General features: G+C 34.1%; 1 protein-coding gene across 2 annotated transcripts in view; it reads left to right on the forward strand.

The window, feature by feature from the left end:
* The window catches only part of EYS (EGF-like photoreceptor maintenance factor), a 1786799-nt gene that overhangs the window by 669350 nt on the left and 1098165 nt on the right, over positions 1-19284 (forward strand). For both annotated transcript variants that reach the window (XM_078001263.1, XM_078001264.1), the window contains exons 17-18: positions 12103-12274; positions 13213-13291. In XM_078001263.1, the coding sequence (XP_077857389.1) occupies positions 12103-12274; positions 13213-13291 (251 nt within the window). The remainder of the gene's footprint in view (positions 1-12102; positions 12275-13212; positions 13292-19284) is intronic.

A 19284-nucleotide genomic window follows, 5' to 3' on the forward strand; every position in this document is an offset into this window, starting at 1 on the left:
ATAACACACATTGGGCCACTCATTTTAAATCAGAAGATGTTACTTCAAAACTTATTTTCACTATTATTTGATATTGGACTGTCTTTCAGTAGTACAACCATCAGTTTGTCTTATCTATTTCCTGTGGTTAACATCAACTTAAGAGGTTGGTTTATGCATAAATCAAATTAGCAACTAAGAATTGTGTTTTTTAATCAAAACGCACAATATAGAAAGTCCTGTAATTATCACTTAACATTTTATTTCCACTGGCCTTTAAAATTAAGCATTATAGAAATTTATTATTTTTAAAATCACACTCTAGAAACAATACTCTTTTATCAAGCTATGAATTAGGTGCAGCTTATAGGCCATTGTCTATACCTTTGAATAAATAAAATGTTATGCTATTGATTTAAGGATTAAAGCAAGCACCTCCAATAAGATGTTTTCTTAATTTTGGAAAATTAAATCTCAAATTAACTAGGTCACTGGATACTTTTAATCATGGATTTTTACTTCTCTGACAAAATTAAAGTGTGCCTCCTACCTAAGTAAATTATGGAATTAGCCATATGGAGAACAGTTGAAATTATATTAATTTCAAAATTTTCCATTTTTCATGCAGCTCTGTGTTAAAAATAATAGTGACTAGAAATGAATTTGCTATGAAGTTAATATGTTTAAAGTGTAACCTCTTTACATAGAAGGGATTGTTCTAACATATTGTGCCTTATTTTATATTTGTAATCATGAGTGTTTTTTTAAATTAAAGAATACCTCCAAAATTGTATAAGTTTCAGATCGCTTTTTGGTTCTGATAAAGACCATTTATTTTCCACTCTGAGTGTTCTGGCTCACAGCTTGGTCTCAGTGACTGCTAGGTCTGCTTTGTTTTCCCAAAGGGTTTTTCTTGAATGTGTTCGATTGACTCATTGAACCTAAATCAATCTTTATGTCAGAATGTGTCTGTGCCTAACCTGGAGGGGATAAACAAAATCCTTAAATTTCATCAAGGCCCTGGTTTGGAACCCATTCAAATGAAGAATTAAAATTAGAGTTTTTCGTTGATCTCCGGTTACTTGGTAGAGTTGTCAGAAATAAGAGAAACATACATTGTAAAATGTCCCAAATTTTGTTCAAAGCCCCAGGATTCTGTAAAAGTGATTCCATTTGTCATCTTCTAATCACATAATTTTAGGCCATTCAATGTTACATTTTTTTGATTATAAAAGAAAGATTTCAGTGCTTATGATGTATTTTCCTTAGGTAGAAGTATAATTTTAACAAATAATGGCAATTAAAGATTATTTCTTTTCTAATTGTTATAAAATACAAAAAAATGCAAGCTACTTTGATTCAAAAAATTTAAACATGAGCTCACTGATATGAGAAACATTTTTATTGTTATATTTATCTTCAGAGGTAATAATAAAATTATGTAATGATTGTTTTGACCTATGTATAACCTCATGTTTCTATGCCTCACTTGATGGCTCATACAGTCTGGATAGTTGCAGAAGAAATGTTGGGGCTGCTAAGAAGGGTGAGCAACAGCAACACCCAATGGTTAGTTACAGAACATTTCAATATTTTTACACTAGTCATGCCGGTACATCGCACTGATTATTAGCTTTCTTTATGTCAAGCAAAATTGTCCTAAAATTCACATTTTAAGCATAATTAAAATGTTTTCCTAGCTACACACAGGTTACCTAAAACCAAATATTTTCATGAAATCATTATTCATTTAAAGAATCGTTTTGATGGCAAGCTGATTTTTAATCTTATTCAGTGTAGTCCTACTGAAATACTTTACCATGTAAAGATTGTGATGTACATATAACTGAAATGATATTGTGGTATTCAAGTACAACAAATAAGATATGCATACTCAGAAATAGAGTTATATGCATCAATGTTTATATGTAATAAGCCATAAAATTAATCCTAATGATCTCAATTCTCATTCTTATGAGTTGGAATGGGGAATGTGGCAGGGTCTACTGTTGGAGCTCAATGATGCACATAAGAATATTTGAGGCACTGATTTAGACAAGCTTAGAGCAATTGTCCCTAAATAGTGTCCTTTGAAATACTTTGATTGCAGTAACTTTTTACTGAGGATTAAAAGTAGACACATTTAATCCTCAAATTAGCCCTATGAGATAGAAATCATTATAGCATATGTGGTTAATAAGACTTCATTTGTAGCTTTGTGAGATACAATTGATATCCAAAAACGCTACCCACATTTAATATATGCATCTCGACTAATTTTGACATATGTATATATCCATGATACTATCACCAAAATCAAGATAATAAACATATTCATCACCTTCTAAAATTTTCTAGTATTCTTTGTGTGTGTGTGTGTGTGTGTGTGTGTGTGTGTGTGTGTGTGTGTTTGTGGTAAGAACATTTAACATGCAACCTATCCTAATATTCTAAAGTAAACAATAATATATTGGTAACTATAGGTACTATAGTTAATAACTTATCTGTAGAAATTATTCATCTTGCATAAATGAAATGCTATGCCCATTGAACAACTACCCATTTTCTCCCACTCCCACCCTCTAGAAACCACCATTCTATTCTGTGTCTATACGTTTGATGACTAGATACCTCATACAGATAGAATCATGCAGTGTTTATTTTAATCATAACAGAACCTAGGAACTAAACAGTACTTTAAATAATGAGCTATTTTCTGCATTATATTAGCAAGGGTTAGAATCATTTGTTTGAAGTAAAATTTCCTGATTGTATTAATATTTATGTTAGTTGATAAATTATAGCCATGTACATTCATATGAATATGTGAAGTTCATAAGTTTTGACAATATTTTAACATGTTAATCAGAGTTAATACACAGGGTCCTCAAGTAATAAGTAATTATCTATTCATTAGAACAGAAGTCATCTATAAACTGTTACTTCTATTGTCTAATATCTTTCATTTTTAATCAATCCTCATATGCCTGTTTGTACTTAGATATATTCTGTATATCTTCACCTTGAACAACTTCTCACTTTCCAAAGCTCTCAACATAGTTGCCTAATTAAACACGTGCCTTATTTCACATAGCTTTCTTGACTCATTCAGAGTGATCTGAAAACAATGAGTAACTAATATGAATCAGAATATTGTTTTTGCTTGTCTTAGCAATTTTGTGAAGGATATTTTGAATGTCTTCTTTAAAAGTTTTTTATAATGACATAGTAATTGTTTTTATGACTTTTACAATAAACTGTGAAGTCCTGTAACATCTGGCCACATTCCTGTGGTAACGAAGTCTAGGAGAGAAGACTTCATTTAATTGTCAATTGCTCCCATTCTTTTCATAAAAGATGTAGGAAAGTATAAGGATAAATAAGATTTAAATGAACATCATTATCGTCATCATTTTTATCATCAAATATTTATTGATACTTGTCCTTTTCCAAACCTTTAAGGACTACTGTAATGAATTTTAAAAGCCTCTATCCAAACCTGGGATATTTACAGACAGGAAAATAAAGCGTGAATAAAAGTTCCTTGGAGAGCCTTTGCAAACAGATATAATATTCTAATAAATTCTTTCCAAACAATGGGAATATTAGCAAATGATGGTTAATCAAATGCCAAATCTGTGCTGGTTTAATCCAGTACTTGATATGTACTGCCAATATTTTTATTAATGATATACATTTTCCTAGTAACTACTTCATACACTTTCAATATTTTTTTCTTTAAGTTTTTTGACAGAAAATATTTTAAAAGTGTTCCTATGGAAAAGGAACTTTTTCATATGTTAGGCTTCCTAAGAAAGAGACTGAACTTTACATGTAGGTGAGTTATCGGTGACTACTTTCAACAGTAATGCCTGTGAGGGGAAAGAGAAGTAGGACTGGGAAAGGAAGATGGTGAGCTAAGTTGTCGTTACAACAGAAGCCTCAGTTGATCCCTCCAGGAATTATGAAATGGGGATGGCCCCTTATTGATCCATACTGAGTCACCTTCACTCATTGCACAGCAGAGGGGAGGCCTAAACTTGGGCAAGGCAGACCCCTTTGGCCCTGCGATATTCAATTCCTGGGGAAAATTTTCACTCTGAACTTGGTAGGAGGTTCTGTTGCTGCTGTTGTGAATGGGGACGTGGAATGCTCATTACTTTATCTACTCTAGTCAACGCTTTGTGCTGCTCAGATCTGCCTGCTTTCTAAAATAAGTACACTTAATCTGAAAACAGATACACAAAATTCTAATTTGCCTCTTCCTAGGTAAATGGACAAGATCACTTTCAGGGATTACTGGGAAGAACTCCAATTTCTTTCACCAAAGTTGGTCTTGGTACTAAGCTTCTGATACTTCTCTTTCTCCTCTCCTGTGCAAATTATGTTACCCTCATCTTTGGATAGAAAATATGCTGGCCTACTGGATTACCTGGTGAATTAATCTAGAAACTCATGCCTGAGAGTTGATCTCCTAGTAAGGCTGTGACTTTTTTGTTTGTTCATGAATGACAATGAAGACTGCTCAGTAGATCACCTTACTGCCACATATTTTTATCCTTGTCCCTACTTTATAACAGCATCCTACTTCCCCCCTCTGCATTATCAGCAGCACTTACCCCTGTACCTTAGTCCATTTGAGCTTCTATCACAAAATCCCGTAGACTGGGTAACTTATAAGTAACAGAAATTTATTTCATATAGGTCTAGAGGCTGAGAAGTCCAAGATCAAGGCGGCAACAGATTTGGTGTCCAGTGAAGGTCATTTTCTGGTACATAGATTTTGCCTTCTAGCCATGTCCTCACATGGTGGAAGTTTCCCCAGGCCTATTTTATAAGGGCACTAATTCCATTGATGAGGCCTGTGCCCTTATGACCTAATCACTTTAGGGATTAGGATTTCAACATGTGAATTTGGAGGGATCACAAACATTTCAGTCCCTATCATAATAAGAAACTTTTTTCCTTGACTGATAGTTTCTTAGCACAAAGAGCCTACAACAGCCATACATTTCAAAAAGGAATTCTAGTGGTATTCTCTAGCACAAGGATCTCTCCCCTGGTAATCAGTGCCTCTAGATTACTAGAGCCTATGTTTTCAGGAACGCAAAGCACAAATTTCCCAATTGTTCACAAAGAAGGATGTCACATGATCCACTTACTTTTACCCCCCGGTTCCCAATTCCATATATTATACCTATTGGGAATAAAGCATCATATAAAGATTATTGATGTAGAATGCATACTGCATTCTATAAGATGGTATTCCATCCCCAAAATATCTCATCTCCAAACTGACATCTCAGTTACACCTAGTAGGTTTTGGTTGGTGTGCTACATCATAAAACCAACAGATCCATCGTTATCTGATTGCTACCATGTTTTGCTGTAAAGTAGCTTCCTTGGTCCAATGAGATGTTATGAGAGCTCTCATATTGATGGAACAACATTACATAAGCCCTTGAGTAGTAATGCTGGCCAAACACCTATTGGCAGAGAAACAAGAAAGGCTGACCATTAAGTGTGTAGTGGCTGTGGTCTCTGTTCCTGGAAGATTGGATATCTGAGGGAAGCAGTAGCTAACTAAGTCTTGGGACATAGGAGCCCATGTATTGGGTCCATGTACAGGCCTCCATATTTGCCACTCAAGCTACTCTGTTCATGCCTGTTGTACCACTATTATGGTGGCTGATGCCAGAGAAGGACAGATGTTGAGTTCTGGCTGAGTTCTTTCTGTATGGTTATTTAATGCCTCTTCTTCATTAACATGCATTGCAGAGACCTTCACACTTCATACCCACTCCTATTAGTCCAATATATGCCTCTTTCTCAAATTTCCCTGACCCAGATAGTGTCATATTTTACCTTCCAGGCCAGCCATGTCATTTGCCACTACCTAAAACTCCATACATATTCTTATCTTAGGCTATTTCTACCCAAAGATTATGACCACGTCACATGACTGAAGATCTGCCCATCAGAAGGATTTCCCTTTTGCTTTATCTTCTTGGGCAACCTCTTAATAAGGCTTTAAGGAAGCAGCAGTCCGTTTCCAGTTTATACCCATATACCAAGTCAACCCATCTATGAACCAAGCTCAGACTTGTTATTTTTCCTTCAGATGGCCACCAGGGAGGGCCCATACAAAAATAGTATGAACTTAGGATGAGCTTCTTTTGTGACAGAAGTACGTAACTTAAGAGTGCAACTATCTGTGATCTCTGGCATACTCATACACAATTCCTGATGTTCTACCTACTGTAGATTGCTACTGGTCTTGCCAAATGCATTGGAAGTCCTGTACTTATGGATACTTGATGTCTCATGGTCAGATGTTTCATCTTAACCACTTACCCAGACTTATGCCAGAAACAATTTCTCAATTTCAGGATAATTATCTGCTATATATGTCTTAGTTTTGGTCCAGAGTCTCGGTCTATGATTCTTCCTCTGGCACTACTATAAATAGTATGCATCATATTTTCCACTACATATATCTTTAATACCATAGACTAGGCTTCTAAGATATGTGGGCCAAACAGCAAAATAGCTTGTACACTGTCTGAAACTGCTACAGAGTTCCATTAATTTAGTAAAATTCATGTCCATTATCTCTTTAAATATTTATCCTATTATACTATCTCTCCCTTTTACTTTAGGGATTCCAGTTGCAAGTCAGTTAGAACCTTCAATATTATTCTACATCTCTTAGAAGCTCTTTTCTGTTTTCTTAATCTTTTCACCTCCAATGGTTTCCTTTGGCTTAATTTATACTTCCTTATCTTCAAGTTCATTGGTTCTTTCCTATGTCCAGTCCACTGATAAGCTCATTAAATTAATTTTCCCAGCATTTAAATTTGAATATTTTTATAGTTTTCATCTCTTTTGATATTCCTTATTGATTCAGTTATCTGTCCACCTTTTATGATATATTTTTAACATATCAGTCATGTTTTAAATAGATATTTTAAATTCCTTCTCTGATCATTTTAATCTCTCTGTCAGCTTTATTCTTACTCCATCCACTTTTTGTTGTTTCTGGATTTTTTTGCACATCTCATAATTTTTGATTGATATACCTTTAAACACTAAGGTTGCATGTTTGCTTAGATTATTTCTCATAGAATAGCATTTGCTGGACTGCCTATCTGGAAATCTTTTATATGACAGTTAAAATTGTTTGTTTTTAATTTAAATATTGTTCAAAGTAAGAAACCTTTACAAAACTTCATTTTGCTTTTGGAGCTCTTATGATATTTTTAAATTTTGTAATTCAAAATGTTTAGAAATATGAATTTGAATTTTTAAAGTCATTGATTCTTAAGTCCCTAAATTATGCAATTATCATATGCCTGCATTAACTTGATTATGTCCTTTGTAAATATCATGCCATTATGTAAATTTTAGTCATTTTCAAAATATTATCACAATTTGGATGTATTCAGTAGTAGTTAAGCAGACTATTTTGATCATTTACTACATGAAAAGTTTTGTATTTGGCATTTTCATGAAATAAAAGTAAATAGGTATGATCCCTGTGCTCAAATAACTAGTAATAAAGTTTTGAAGATAAGACAATAATTCAAATAAATAAACTCCAAGGAGACTCTGATAAATGATATTAGCTGATATGCATTGGGAGACATGGAAAGGAATATTAAAATTAACTAGAATTTTGTAGGACCTCAAACAAAAAAACAGATTGCAAACAGAGATGTGGAAATGACATTTTGGGCAGAACTATCAGGAGCTAACATGGATATGAGAAAATATAGAGAATGTTTAATTTTAAGCCAGTTTGATAAAAAAGCAGCGGTCCTTAGCTATGATTTACCATCATCTAGAGAGATTTTTAAAAATATAGCTTTTCAGTCCTGTTTCTCAGCGATTCAGATTTTGTATTTTGTATTTTTAAAAACTCCACAGTTGATTGTATTATTCAATCAGGTTTATAAACCAGGAGATGAGAGTAGCTGATAATATCAGTCAGAGCAGCAACAAGAAAGGAAAGATTGGAACAGAGAATTTGGTTTTAGGCGAGGGAGACTATATTTATTTCTGGGGGCGATGGAGAGTTCATAAAGTATGTTTCAAGGTTCTCATATGTGAAATGAAAAAAAATAAGAATCAGGAAAGTGATTTTGAAAAACTTGTCTGAACATGTAACACTGACCAATGGGAAGAAGTTGGGTAAAAAGGGAATGAAGAGAAAGTAAGAAAAACAAAAACACAGTCTGAAAAAAGACAGCTGATTGACAGATATATATATCTGTGTGTGTGTGTGTGTGTGTGTGTAATCATATATATATAGGAATATATATAATTTCTATTATAATATTGTTGATGCATGAAAATATTTTGCTGATCAAACCTGTCAGTTTATGAACTTAAATGGCTTGATTCTAAAAGGATTGTGTAATTTCCAATGTGAAAATATTCACTCTGGAGGCAGATGTTGAGGCGGACTAGTAAAGAGGATTTTCGCATAAGTGGGATCATAGAAAAAACCTCAAATATCACAGGTAACCTTCCACTCTGCTTAAAAAAGGAATTGCCTGCGTTATGAATGAATCAAAAACTTTAGAACCACAAACTGAAAATTATTTCAAACATAAACTATTGTTGTAGCTCCAAAGCAGGCAGGTGGGTAGGTGGAAAGAACAATATGTTAGACATAACAAAATAAAAAAAAAAAGAAAAAAATGTATCATGGCTCTTCTTTTGTCAAATGAAGTCCATGATGAAATCATTAGATTTTGTGAAAATCATCTGCTATGCTGTGATGGAGGTGGCAGTGATGAATGCCAGGTCAAGGGAACTATGCAAGGAGTCTAGAACTGTGACTAACACATACATATGCATTAGATAAATTAATGACCAGTAAGAAATACCTGGTATATAAGGCAATGTAGGCAAAAAACTGAGACTGACACTTCAGCCAAGGCTTTGATCATGTCTAATAAATACTATTTTTTTTAGATGTGCTATGTCAAAGCATTGTTATCCTATGAAAATAAACAATATTGTTGTAATAATAAAGTAGCATATGTATTGTTTTATATATATGCATACTTATGAACATCTCTCTACTATGCTACAGTAGAGATATTTTTATTCATAGTTTACAGATAAATAACTTAGAGTTTGGATAGGTTGGTAATTATTTGTGGGAGATCATTGTGAACCAAAGTCCAAGACCCTCCACAACTGTGTGTCTTTTTTTACACATGAACATGTCTTTGTTGGAAGGTGGGAAAAAGCAGGGGTCCCATTAAATATTTCCCGTTGGCTGCACAGACACTCTTTTCGTTATGCGCCTCAGAGGCATCACCATCACCTCATTGGATTCTGACTCTCACTTTTGCAAGGACTAACAGTTTCCCCAGATTCTCAAGAACTGCTTTGTTCATGGTTGAGAAGAGGCTGGGATTTCTGAGAAAACAACAGAAATCTGTAAAACAAAATACAAAAACATGCACATATAAACCCAAACACACGTATACGACAAGGATTTATTTTTTAACAAATATTTGAATGTATGCGGTTTGAATGAGACAGACAAAATCTATGCCTTTACGAAGCTAAGCTTATCATGGAGAAAGACAGACAAAATGAAAAATAATATGAATAAATCTTATGGAATGCTAGAAGGAGATTATTTGTTATAGGAGGAAAACATAAAGCAGGATAATGGCAATTGTGGATTAAGACGAGAATGCAATTTTGTATCATGTGGTTGAATAGTCCTCATTGAGATAGTGACATTTGAGTAAAAACCTGAAGAAGATGTAGACTGTGAAATATTTGGAAGAGATTTCTTGGGAAGGGAATAAACGTACAAAGGTCTTATAAGAATAGCATGCCCAAAACTTTTGAGAAAACATAAGGAGGTCAATGTAAGTAAAGTAGACTAGTCAAGGGTGAGGTTAAAATAAGATGTAGTTAGAAAGGTAAAGGGGACTTTGATATGTATGATTCTGAAGGACTATAATGTTAAAAATGAGAATGGTTTATAGAGACCAAAATGTTCACATTGGCTAGTTATTCCATTCTTATCCTCTTTGGAGGCTACTTAGAAAGTCAAATTATAACCACAATTTTAATTAATGAATAAAACATTAGGAAAAAAAGATCCTAATATAATCTTGATGATGCTATCTCTAGCTAAATTGAGACATGTTTGCCTTTTATGGAGAGAACATTTCAACAGAGTGGAGTGTCTTTTGTCAAATCTCCTCATCTCCCAACATTGCTGGATGCATCCTGTCCCAAACTCTTTTAACACTTTCTGTCTCTGCCCCCACACTTTTGTTATAAATTGACCATCTATCTTTTTTTAACTGAAAATTTCAGCACTGACTCTGCCAACACTCTACATAGCGATACAGAGACTTTTCACTTATCTTCCTAATTGGTATGGTGGTGTCTTTGGAACTGTCCAAATCACTAATTAAATATAATGAGGTTGTGATATTTTAATCAAGAACCTGAAAGTAATAAAATGTTAAACATGTATCAGACCTTGGCTATGTTGTTTTTGGTGCATGCCTATACTCTATCAACCCAATAAACCTATGATGTACCAATTTACAAGTGGGAAACTTGATTGATTATGCTTGTACTAAATTTTATTGTTACAAATATCTGCCCTTTCCTGGGGGAGAAACATTCTTTCCCATTCCATTTCTGTTGGACTTAGTCGTATAACTTGATTTGTAGGTGAAAGACTTAAGAGTCACTTACATTTTATGTCATATGACCAAGCCCAACATGAAAGAGAAGTGTCTTTTTTCCTCTTAAACACAGATGTCAATATCCCAGATAGAGTATGATTCATTAACATTGGTCTCAGAGTGAAGATAATGTAAAGAGGATCGGTAACTCACTCTAATAATAGAGAGTGAGTGGGAAATAAAACTGTGTCATGAACCTCTGAAATTAGCATACCTGGCACATAGTAAGAGCCCCACATGTCAGCTATTTTCATTGTCTTCTTCATCATAAGAAGCTTATTACTTATCTTTTTTTACAACTAGGTATTATGTACTGGCTACAAGAACCATGTTTTCCAATTGGTATCTACGGCATTACTCAGCATAGCAACTTATGCACATATCAGAGTAGCTGCAGGGTAGGTAATTTAAAGTAATGATCGGAAGCACAAGTCAGAGGAAACATGATTTAAATTCTTGTTTGCTGTTATGGCCTGTGTGGCCTGGAAGTTTTACTTACACTCTGAATACTCACCAGTGAGTTAAGGTTAATGAGATCTGCTTATCGGTTTGATAAGCATTAGCTAAGATAATGTGCAGGAAGCCTTAAGGGCAGGGCACACCAATAAGTGCTCAATCAATGCTAGTTTTTATTAGTAGATGCTTGCTAGTAATGGATATAATGGGCAAATAAATTATTCTAACAATTCTACAATGGTTCTGTGCTCTTTCCAGATATTTCAAACATACGAAACACAATCTTGCTTTCTATTAAGCTCTGCTTATGTTATTATCTGGATGTTTTCTATCTGTAAATTATTGCCTGCTTAACAACGTTTTTGGGTTAACAGGAAGTTTATTTTTTGGTTTGGTACCTCTAGTTGAGCATAGAAGTGGTTCCTGGTAGGTGCTTAAAAATATTCGCTACTTGGCCTTTGAAAATCCCAAGTATGTAGCCAAACTTAGATTTCATTTAGAAATCTCAGAGAGCCCATTAATGGATTCACTAAAGCCAAATTTAGAAAACTTCAAACTCATTCTTAATTCTTATAGGTAATAAATGTTTGACTCTCAAACACCATTACAAAAAAAATTATGAATTAGTATTCACAGTGACAACTTGATATAATTCATTACTTCACTAATATTCTCAACAAACATTACAATAAAAACAATCTCCTCAGTATATTAAGCTTGTGCTTTGTTTTTGTCATTCACATTAAATTATTAATCTGGATGTTCACAGACCTAAATATATTCAACCTTGGAAAATGTTTTATTTTGCTACCGAATATCAAGTTATCATTATAGAGAGAGGTCTTTGTTTCTTGGAGATGTTTACCATAATGAACAAACTTTTGAGTTTTGTATTTAAATGGTTTCATGTTTTGCTTTGTCTGTTCCCACATAGGTATCAATTGTGAAATAAATCTTGATGAATGCCTATCAGAGCCCTGTCTTCATGATGGAGTTTGTATTGACGGCATCAACCATTATACCTGTGACTGCAAGAGTGGGTTTTTTGGAACACACTGTGAAACAAATGCAAATGATTGCCTTTCAAATCCTTGTCTACATGGAAGGTAGCTATTTTTATTTTTTTTATTATTAGCTTTATGAAAATATATTTAACTCACAATATTTAAGGCTTATTGTCAAGGGAAAGTTGATAAAGATAATTTTAATTATGCTGTTTCATAAAACAAGAGCTAAGTACGTTTAATATGACAGATGCTGCCAGTTTTAGCTAATGCAATGTACTGATACATTATCTCTGCCCTTCTTTTATTTCTGTTCATTAGCATAAAGTAATTTTCTATAAATGTGGATTAATTAGACTTTAATGTACTTAAAGGTAACTGCTCATGGTAATAGAACTAGCAGGTAAGATGATGAGACATTCTATTATTTGCTCTATGGAGAGATAATACCACACACTTAGTATTTAAAATGTTCCTAAATAAACTGGTTCTTTCATCCCTATGTGTATGAAAAGTATTTTATGACTCTATGAATCTGTGTAATAACTCCTCTGATCATGGATAAAATATTGGTTAATACACATCTAGAGTGAAGGTATTTCTAGGAGATGCAGGTGGCAAAGAAGAATATATCACAGATGCACCATGCTGCTTGCTTCTGCGTTACTTTTCTTTTCTAATTCTGCCACCTACTTTGTAAGCAGGGAAGGGAGAAAGAAGGTTGGCAGCTCATTGCAATGCAGCCTGGCCATAGCTAACTTCAGTTTCTCACATAAGCCCTAGACATACTTTTTATCTTTTAAAACTGTTCATTCTTTTCATTGCCATGGGGAAAATGGCAAAAATGAAAATTGATCCATTTTTTCAGTCCAGTCACCTTCAAGGATAAGAAACCCAGGAATAAACTCTGCTTTGTATTGCTCATGGGAGTGCTTTTTTTCACCTGAACTAGGAAAGAAAAGTTTAAATGGTGAAACTCCCTTGAAGTTATGCTTTAACATCTACTTATTTGAAAATTTAATTCTAATTATGTGTTTCAGGTGCACAGAACCTATTAATGAATATCCATGTTCATGTGATGCAGATGGGACTAGCATACAATGTAAGATCAAAATTAATGTAAGTCTTATAATTTTATTAAAGCTATATGACAAAAATTTTAATTTAAAAGAAAAATCAAATTGCTTGCTGTAGATTTCGAAGTCATTTCTCCCACAGTTGATGATTTTACTGTTCTCTCATCTTTCCTCTGTGTTATTCTTTGGCTGCTCCAAACAAAACTACAAATCATGGCTTTTTTTTTTTTTTCCACCTTTTCCTTCTTTGTCTTTTGTTGTTACAAAATTCCACAATTCCCTTCCCTCCTGCTGACTGCCCCACCAAACTAAATCCTTGAAGTATCCATTATCAACAGTTGCTCAGATGGCTTAAATTTTACCATCTGCCTCGTCCTCTCTGGTCTTAGGAGACAGAGGTATCTGTGGATATGTAGGAATGACATAGGATTCAATTAATGTAGATATCACAAGGTATCTGTGGATATGTAGGAATGACATAGGATTCAATTAATGTAGATATCACAACAAATACTGGATGTATATATCAAGAAGTGGGCAACACCTTTAATATTCTCAGGATATGTCTTTCAATCTTCAGGAGTCTCATGTGGTGTGATTGACATATGGTATTTTATATGGGATGCATCATTTGCTGAGAAATGTTGGTTGACTGAAGATTGTGACCGTTCTTGGTAGATGAGAATCTTGTGAGCCTTTTGGAATCCTTGGGAGTTCTTCCAAATCATTTTTGATTGACAATAACATAGTAAAGGGAGGATGCATACAAACTAAAAGCTTTTGTCATTGTGAAACCATGGATATTTTATTATATTCTTTGTGTCTCTCTCCCTAGTCAGTAAAGCATAGCTATACTAGTTCTGACATCACAGGATCATGTGTGAGAATGCTCATGAAACACAGTAGCTATTCAGTAAGTGGCCCTTTCAGAGACGGGTGATGGAGTAGTTAAATGAGAACCAGGATTGAAACTCTGTATTGCTACTTACCTACTGTGTGTTCTCAAATTACATTTATTTTGAAATTATGTTTTGACTATTCAATAAAAGTAATCACAGTAACTACCTCAGGTTATTGCAAGAATTAAATGAGATAATGCATGTAAAACAATTAGCACATTTTCTGACACAGTTTTAAAAAGCATAATTATCTGTTGATATTGTGTTTATTTTGTTCTGGATTGTGAAAGCCATTCTTGATGCGGAAAAGGAAATGTAATAAATAAATTCCCTGGTAGAGAATGAATGAACCATACATCCTGTTTGCATTACCACAAATATTGCCTGAAGTAATCTCTAACACCATATTTCTTGATAGTACAAATATCATATTCTTTGTTTTGAATTAAAATATCAGTAAATAGACATTTTTGACATATGTATGTATGTATGCATATACATACATACATACACAGCCAATATTATGAGAGCAATTGTTAAAATTCTACCTAAATGCTTCTAGATTTTTTCCTAATATTGTTATTTTAGCATAAGAGCAAACTCATTATACTCAGTGATATTTTTGTCTTAGAAGTATATGTTAGGAGTCATTCCATTAAAATGCAAAGAGTCTTGATTCATTCTTTTTAATAGCTATAAAGTATTCCAAATAAACATTGAAGACCATGTTTACCTGATGAGAGTACGAGCACACCAGCTTACCTATATCCTATTAAATGAAATCACTTGTTACAAAGTGTTGACTAACTTCATGAGGAAAATGCAGTTTGTCATTATTTTAATTTACATTTTCCTAGGTTACTATCAAGATTGAACACCTTTCTATACTATTATTTGTCATTTGTAGTTCTTTGTGTCTTGCCTACTTATAGCCCTTTTTCTTTTTGCTTACTTGCCCTTTACTTTTTGATTTGTATATATTAGTTTAAATTATAGATAAAATCTACTAGGTTCTGAAAAAAATGCAAATCTTTTACAGAGTCTGGACACCCTTACTTTATACAGCTTACGAATTGTGAGATTTTCATATTTGTCTTTACTTTTCCTTCCTAAATGGGCTTTGTCACTCTCCAAAGAAATCCTTCACACTGTAATACCTTAAATATATTTTTATATTCTCATTAACTACAATTATAGAATTCATGATGCTTTTAGTGCTTTAACTCATAGTGAATACATTATGATTGATAAAAACTAGAAATCTAACTTAATGGTTTCTTTTAAGCATAATGATTTTTTCCAAGAAATTTTATCAAAGGGTCTCTTAATTCTTGATTTGGGATGCTTCGCTTTTCATATAGTAGATTTCTATATATGGGTTAGTTTTTGGACTATTCTGTTTCTTGACTTTTTATCTCATTTGTACTAGTACCATCTAGAATAATTATTATAGCTTAATAATTTTTTAAAAATCTTGTCATGTTTCACCAATGCATTAAGTGTACTCTACATGTAATTTTGCTCACTCTGTGAATCTTAGATATTGAATGTCTATAAGAAATTGAGATATAATAATCATTAGATATACTTCCTACCTCACCAGCTCCACATGGAAAATGATCTACATCTCTTTCTCTCTAGTGCTGTATCTCTCTATCTTACTTACTAGCTGACCTATTTCTTTTAACTTTCTCTGTGGTACAATGCTTAGATAACACACTCTGAAGGAGATTCATGAACTGTTTTTCAAGGCTAAAGACGCAAGAGAAATGGAGAAAGATAGGCAGTACTAACTGAAAAGTGCACTCGAGTCAACATAGGGCAAGGTGTTATATGTGAAGTTCCTTAGGAGTGGAAAAAATATAGTTTATGTTAGGGCTGGATGGGCAACACAAGCAAAATTGCTGTGATGGTTAATATTGAGTGTCAACTTCATTGGACAGAAGGATGCAAAGTATTATTCCTGAGTGTGTCTGTGAGAGTGTTGCCAAAGGAGATTAATATTTGAGTCAGTGAACTTGGAAAGATAGACCCACCCTCAATTTGAGTGGGCACAATCTAATCAGCTGCCAGCTAGGCTAGAATAAAGCAGGCAGAAGAATGTGGAAGAACTAGACTGGCTGAGTCTTCCAGCCTCCGTTTTTCTCCCATGCTGGATGCTTCCTGCCCTCAAACATTTGACTTCGAGTTCTTCAGCTTTTGAACCCTTGGACTTCCACCAATGGTTTGTCAGGGGCTTTCGGGCCTTCAGCCACAGATGGAAGGCTGCTCTATCAGCTTCCCTACTTTTGAGGTTTTGGGACTCGGATTGGCTTCGTTGCTCCTCACCTTGCAGACGGCCTATTGTGGGACTTCACCTTGTGATAGTGTGAGTCAGTACTCCTTAATAAACTCCCTTTCATATATATATCTATCCTATTCATCCTGTTTTTCTAGAGAAACCTGAAACACTTTGTTTTGTTTTTTGTCCAAGTGACAATTAGAGGGAAGCTTTAAAAATTAGAATTAATGCTGGAGAAAAGCAAATGCATGCCTGGGGAGAGAACATATGCTATGACTAGTGAAAAAAAAATGTAATTTAAGTTCTGGATGTGCACACACAAACAGAAAAGAAAAGTGAGAAAGGCAGCATAGAAAGCAGATATTTTTCTTTCAAGTTTGATAAGACTTAGGAGGATGGCATGTATCCTCATGCACCGTGTGTATGTACATGGAAGCAGTATTATTTTTAAGATATCAAATAATAAATATATATGTTATGAACTAAAATGGAAAAAAAAACTAACTGCAGAATTAAAAAAAATCATGACTTTCTTAGATGAAGTAGAAATAAAAGAATGTGTGCTTTAACTCCTAGTGAATATATTGTTATGAGCAGACTTAATATAAAGTAAGGACTCATGTAAGTTCTCTAAATAAAAAGGAAAGAATTAAAGAACTGTGTATAAATAGCAAAGACATGGAATCGACATAGGTGACCATCAGTGGTGGATTGGGTAAAGAAAATATGGTACATATACACCATGGAAAACTACAGAGTGATCAAAAATAATCATGTCCTTCACAGCAACATGGATGCAGCTGGAGTCCATAAAACTAAAGTAATTAATGCAGGAACAGAAAGAAAATACCCTATGTTCTCACTTATAAGTGGGAGCTAAACATTCAACAACTGTGGAGATAAACATGGGAATAATAGACACTGCGGACTAGAAGAAGGTAGAGGAAAGGAGAGGACAATGGTTCAAAAAAATGACCTATTGTGTACTATGCTCACTACCTAAGTGCAATATACCCGTGTAACAAGACTGCACATGCGTCCCCTGCATGTAAAAAACTAAGTACCCACACATGAGTGCATGTATTTGTGTTTCTCTGAGTGTGAACTGTAATTTATGAGCTTTTAATTTAATATAATTTACATTTTGTCTGCCATGTATATCATGTATGTTTTTCTATTTTTTGTTATTCTTTCACTAGTACATAGTGGATTCTGGCATTCAGAAAATTATTTTCATGTATCCAAAATTACTTTATTACAGAACTCTAAAGGTTCTGTGATTTTTGACAGGTTTAAAAGGGACTTATTTAACAAGTTTTTCTCATTCTTTTTATTTGAAATTAAATGATTGAACCATCAGAATGTTTTCCAGGAGAGGGTTTGAGTTTTGAGTTTGAGTCCATCCCCCTCAACAAATGGTCAGCTTTTTCCTACAAATTATTTTAGAGAATATCACTATCCTTTAATTAGAAACAAATCCTTAAAATAGACAAGATCTTGCAAAATGGGAACATTTATTACACACACACAGAGTACCTTGCTTTTTCACTTAATCAACCACAGATTATTCTTATATATATAAAATATATATTATATCATATTTTATATATATTCTATACTACCATATATTCTACTTTCTTCTTATTAATATTCTATTGTGTGGAAGTACCATATTTAATCAGTACCCTTTTTTGGATATTTAAGACAGTTTATTGCTCTTAAAATTCTTTCTGTGTTTTAGGTGCCGAAGTTTGAGTTCATTCTATGCTATTTCATAGCAGAAAATAATCAGCACTAATTTTAGGACCCCCTCTTGCTCATTCGTTTGTGTGTGCCCTACCATACTTGTGTGTTTATTAGAAATATTTTCTTATGTATTTGTTCTGGTAAAATGTGAATATTACTTCTTGGTATATGCATCCTTTATTTAAATAAATGCCACTATGCTCTCTAGGTATTTGTCCTCTAGCTATTCCACTATTTGCCCTCGTCCCTAAATCTTGAATCCCTAAGTTAGGGAAAGCCTGTGAATACTCAGCAAAAGTGAGCCCAAACCTGGATCAGAAGAGTAAAACAAGTGGGGGTAAGAGAAGTTGCATTTCCTTTTCCAGCCTCTTTTGACTACCAGCAGCAAGCACATGTCACTTACAATGCTACAGATTCCGTAGTTACATCTGATTGAAGTGTTCTCAGTCTTTTGGATTGCCCAACCCTGTAGCTTGCAAAGTAAAAACCCACAGAATTAATGAGATTTTTGAATATACACATTTAAAAACACTTGACTACACTAGCAGTTCTTATTCAGAACTGGCCAAAGTTCACGGAATTCTGTGAAGGTTAATCCCCCCTTTGCAGGGGGAATGGCAGGGACTTAGTAGGTACCTTGTTCTGTTCCCACTCTTCAAATTGTACTTCTCTCTCTATCTGTTTCCCTTTCTCCAAGATCTTAATTGAGGAAAGCGTTCCACTACTCAAAACACTAATGCTAAAAGATAAAACGTGATGCCATGAGAGAAGTGTTATGCTAAAGATGACACTGGGTAACTTCCTTTTCTAGGAAGTTCAGAGATCACAGGACAACCCTGTGGATCTAAACCACATCCCTCAGAAAGAACACAACTATCTGAGCCAGTGAGGTAACTGTCACATTTACTAGCCCAGTTAGTACTTTGCCCTGTCTAAGAATTTCACAATGAATATATCACTGCCCTGTTCCTTTCATGCTCCTGTACATTTCCTGGCATAATATTTTCAGTACAAGTTGAATGAATATATCACTGGGGTCAAGCTCAGTTGTCTAGATTGCCCTGGTCTGCAGGATTCCTCCTGGCTTCCATCTCTTTCTCTAAATACTCA

This window comes from Macaca mulatta, chromosome 4 (genome assembly GCF_049350105.2).
Source record: "Macaca mulatta isolate MMU2019108-1 chromosome 4, T2T-MMU8v2.0, whole genome shotgun sequence".
In the NCBI taxonomy this organism is placed as follows: Eukaryota; Metazoa; Chordata; class Mammalia; order Primates; family Cercopithecidae; genus Macaca; species Macaca mulatta.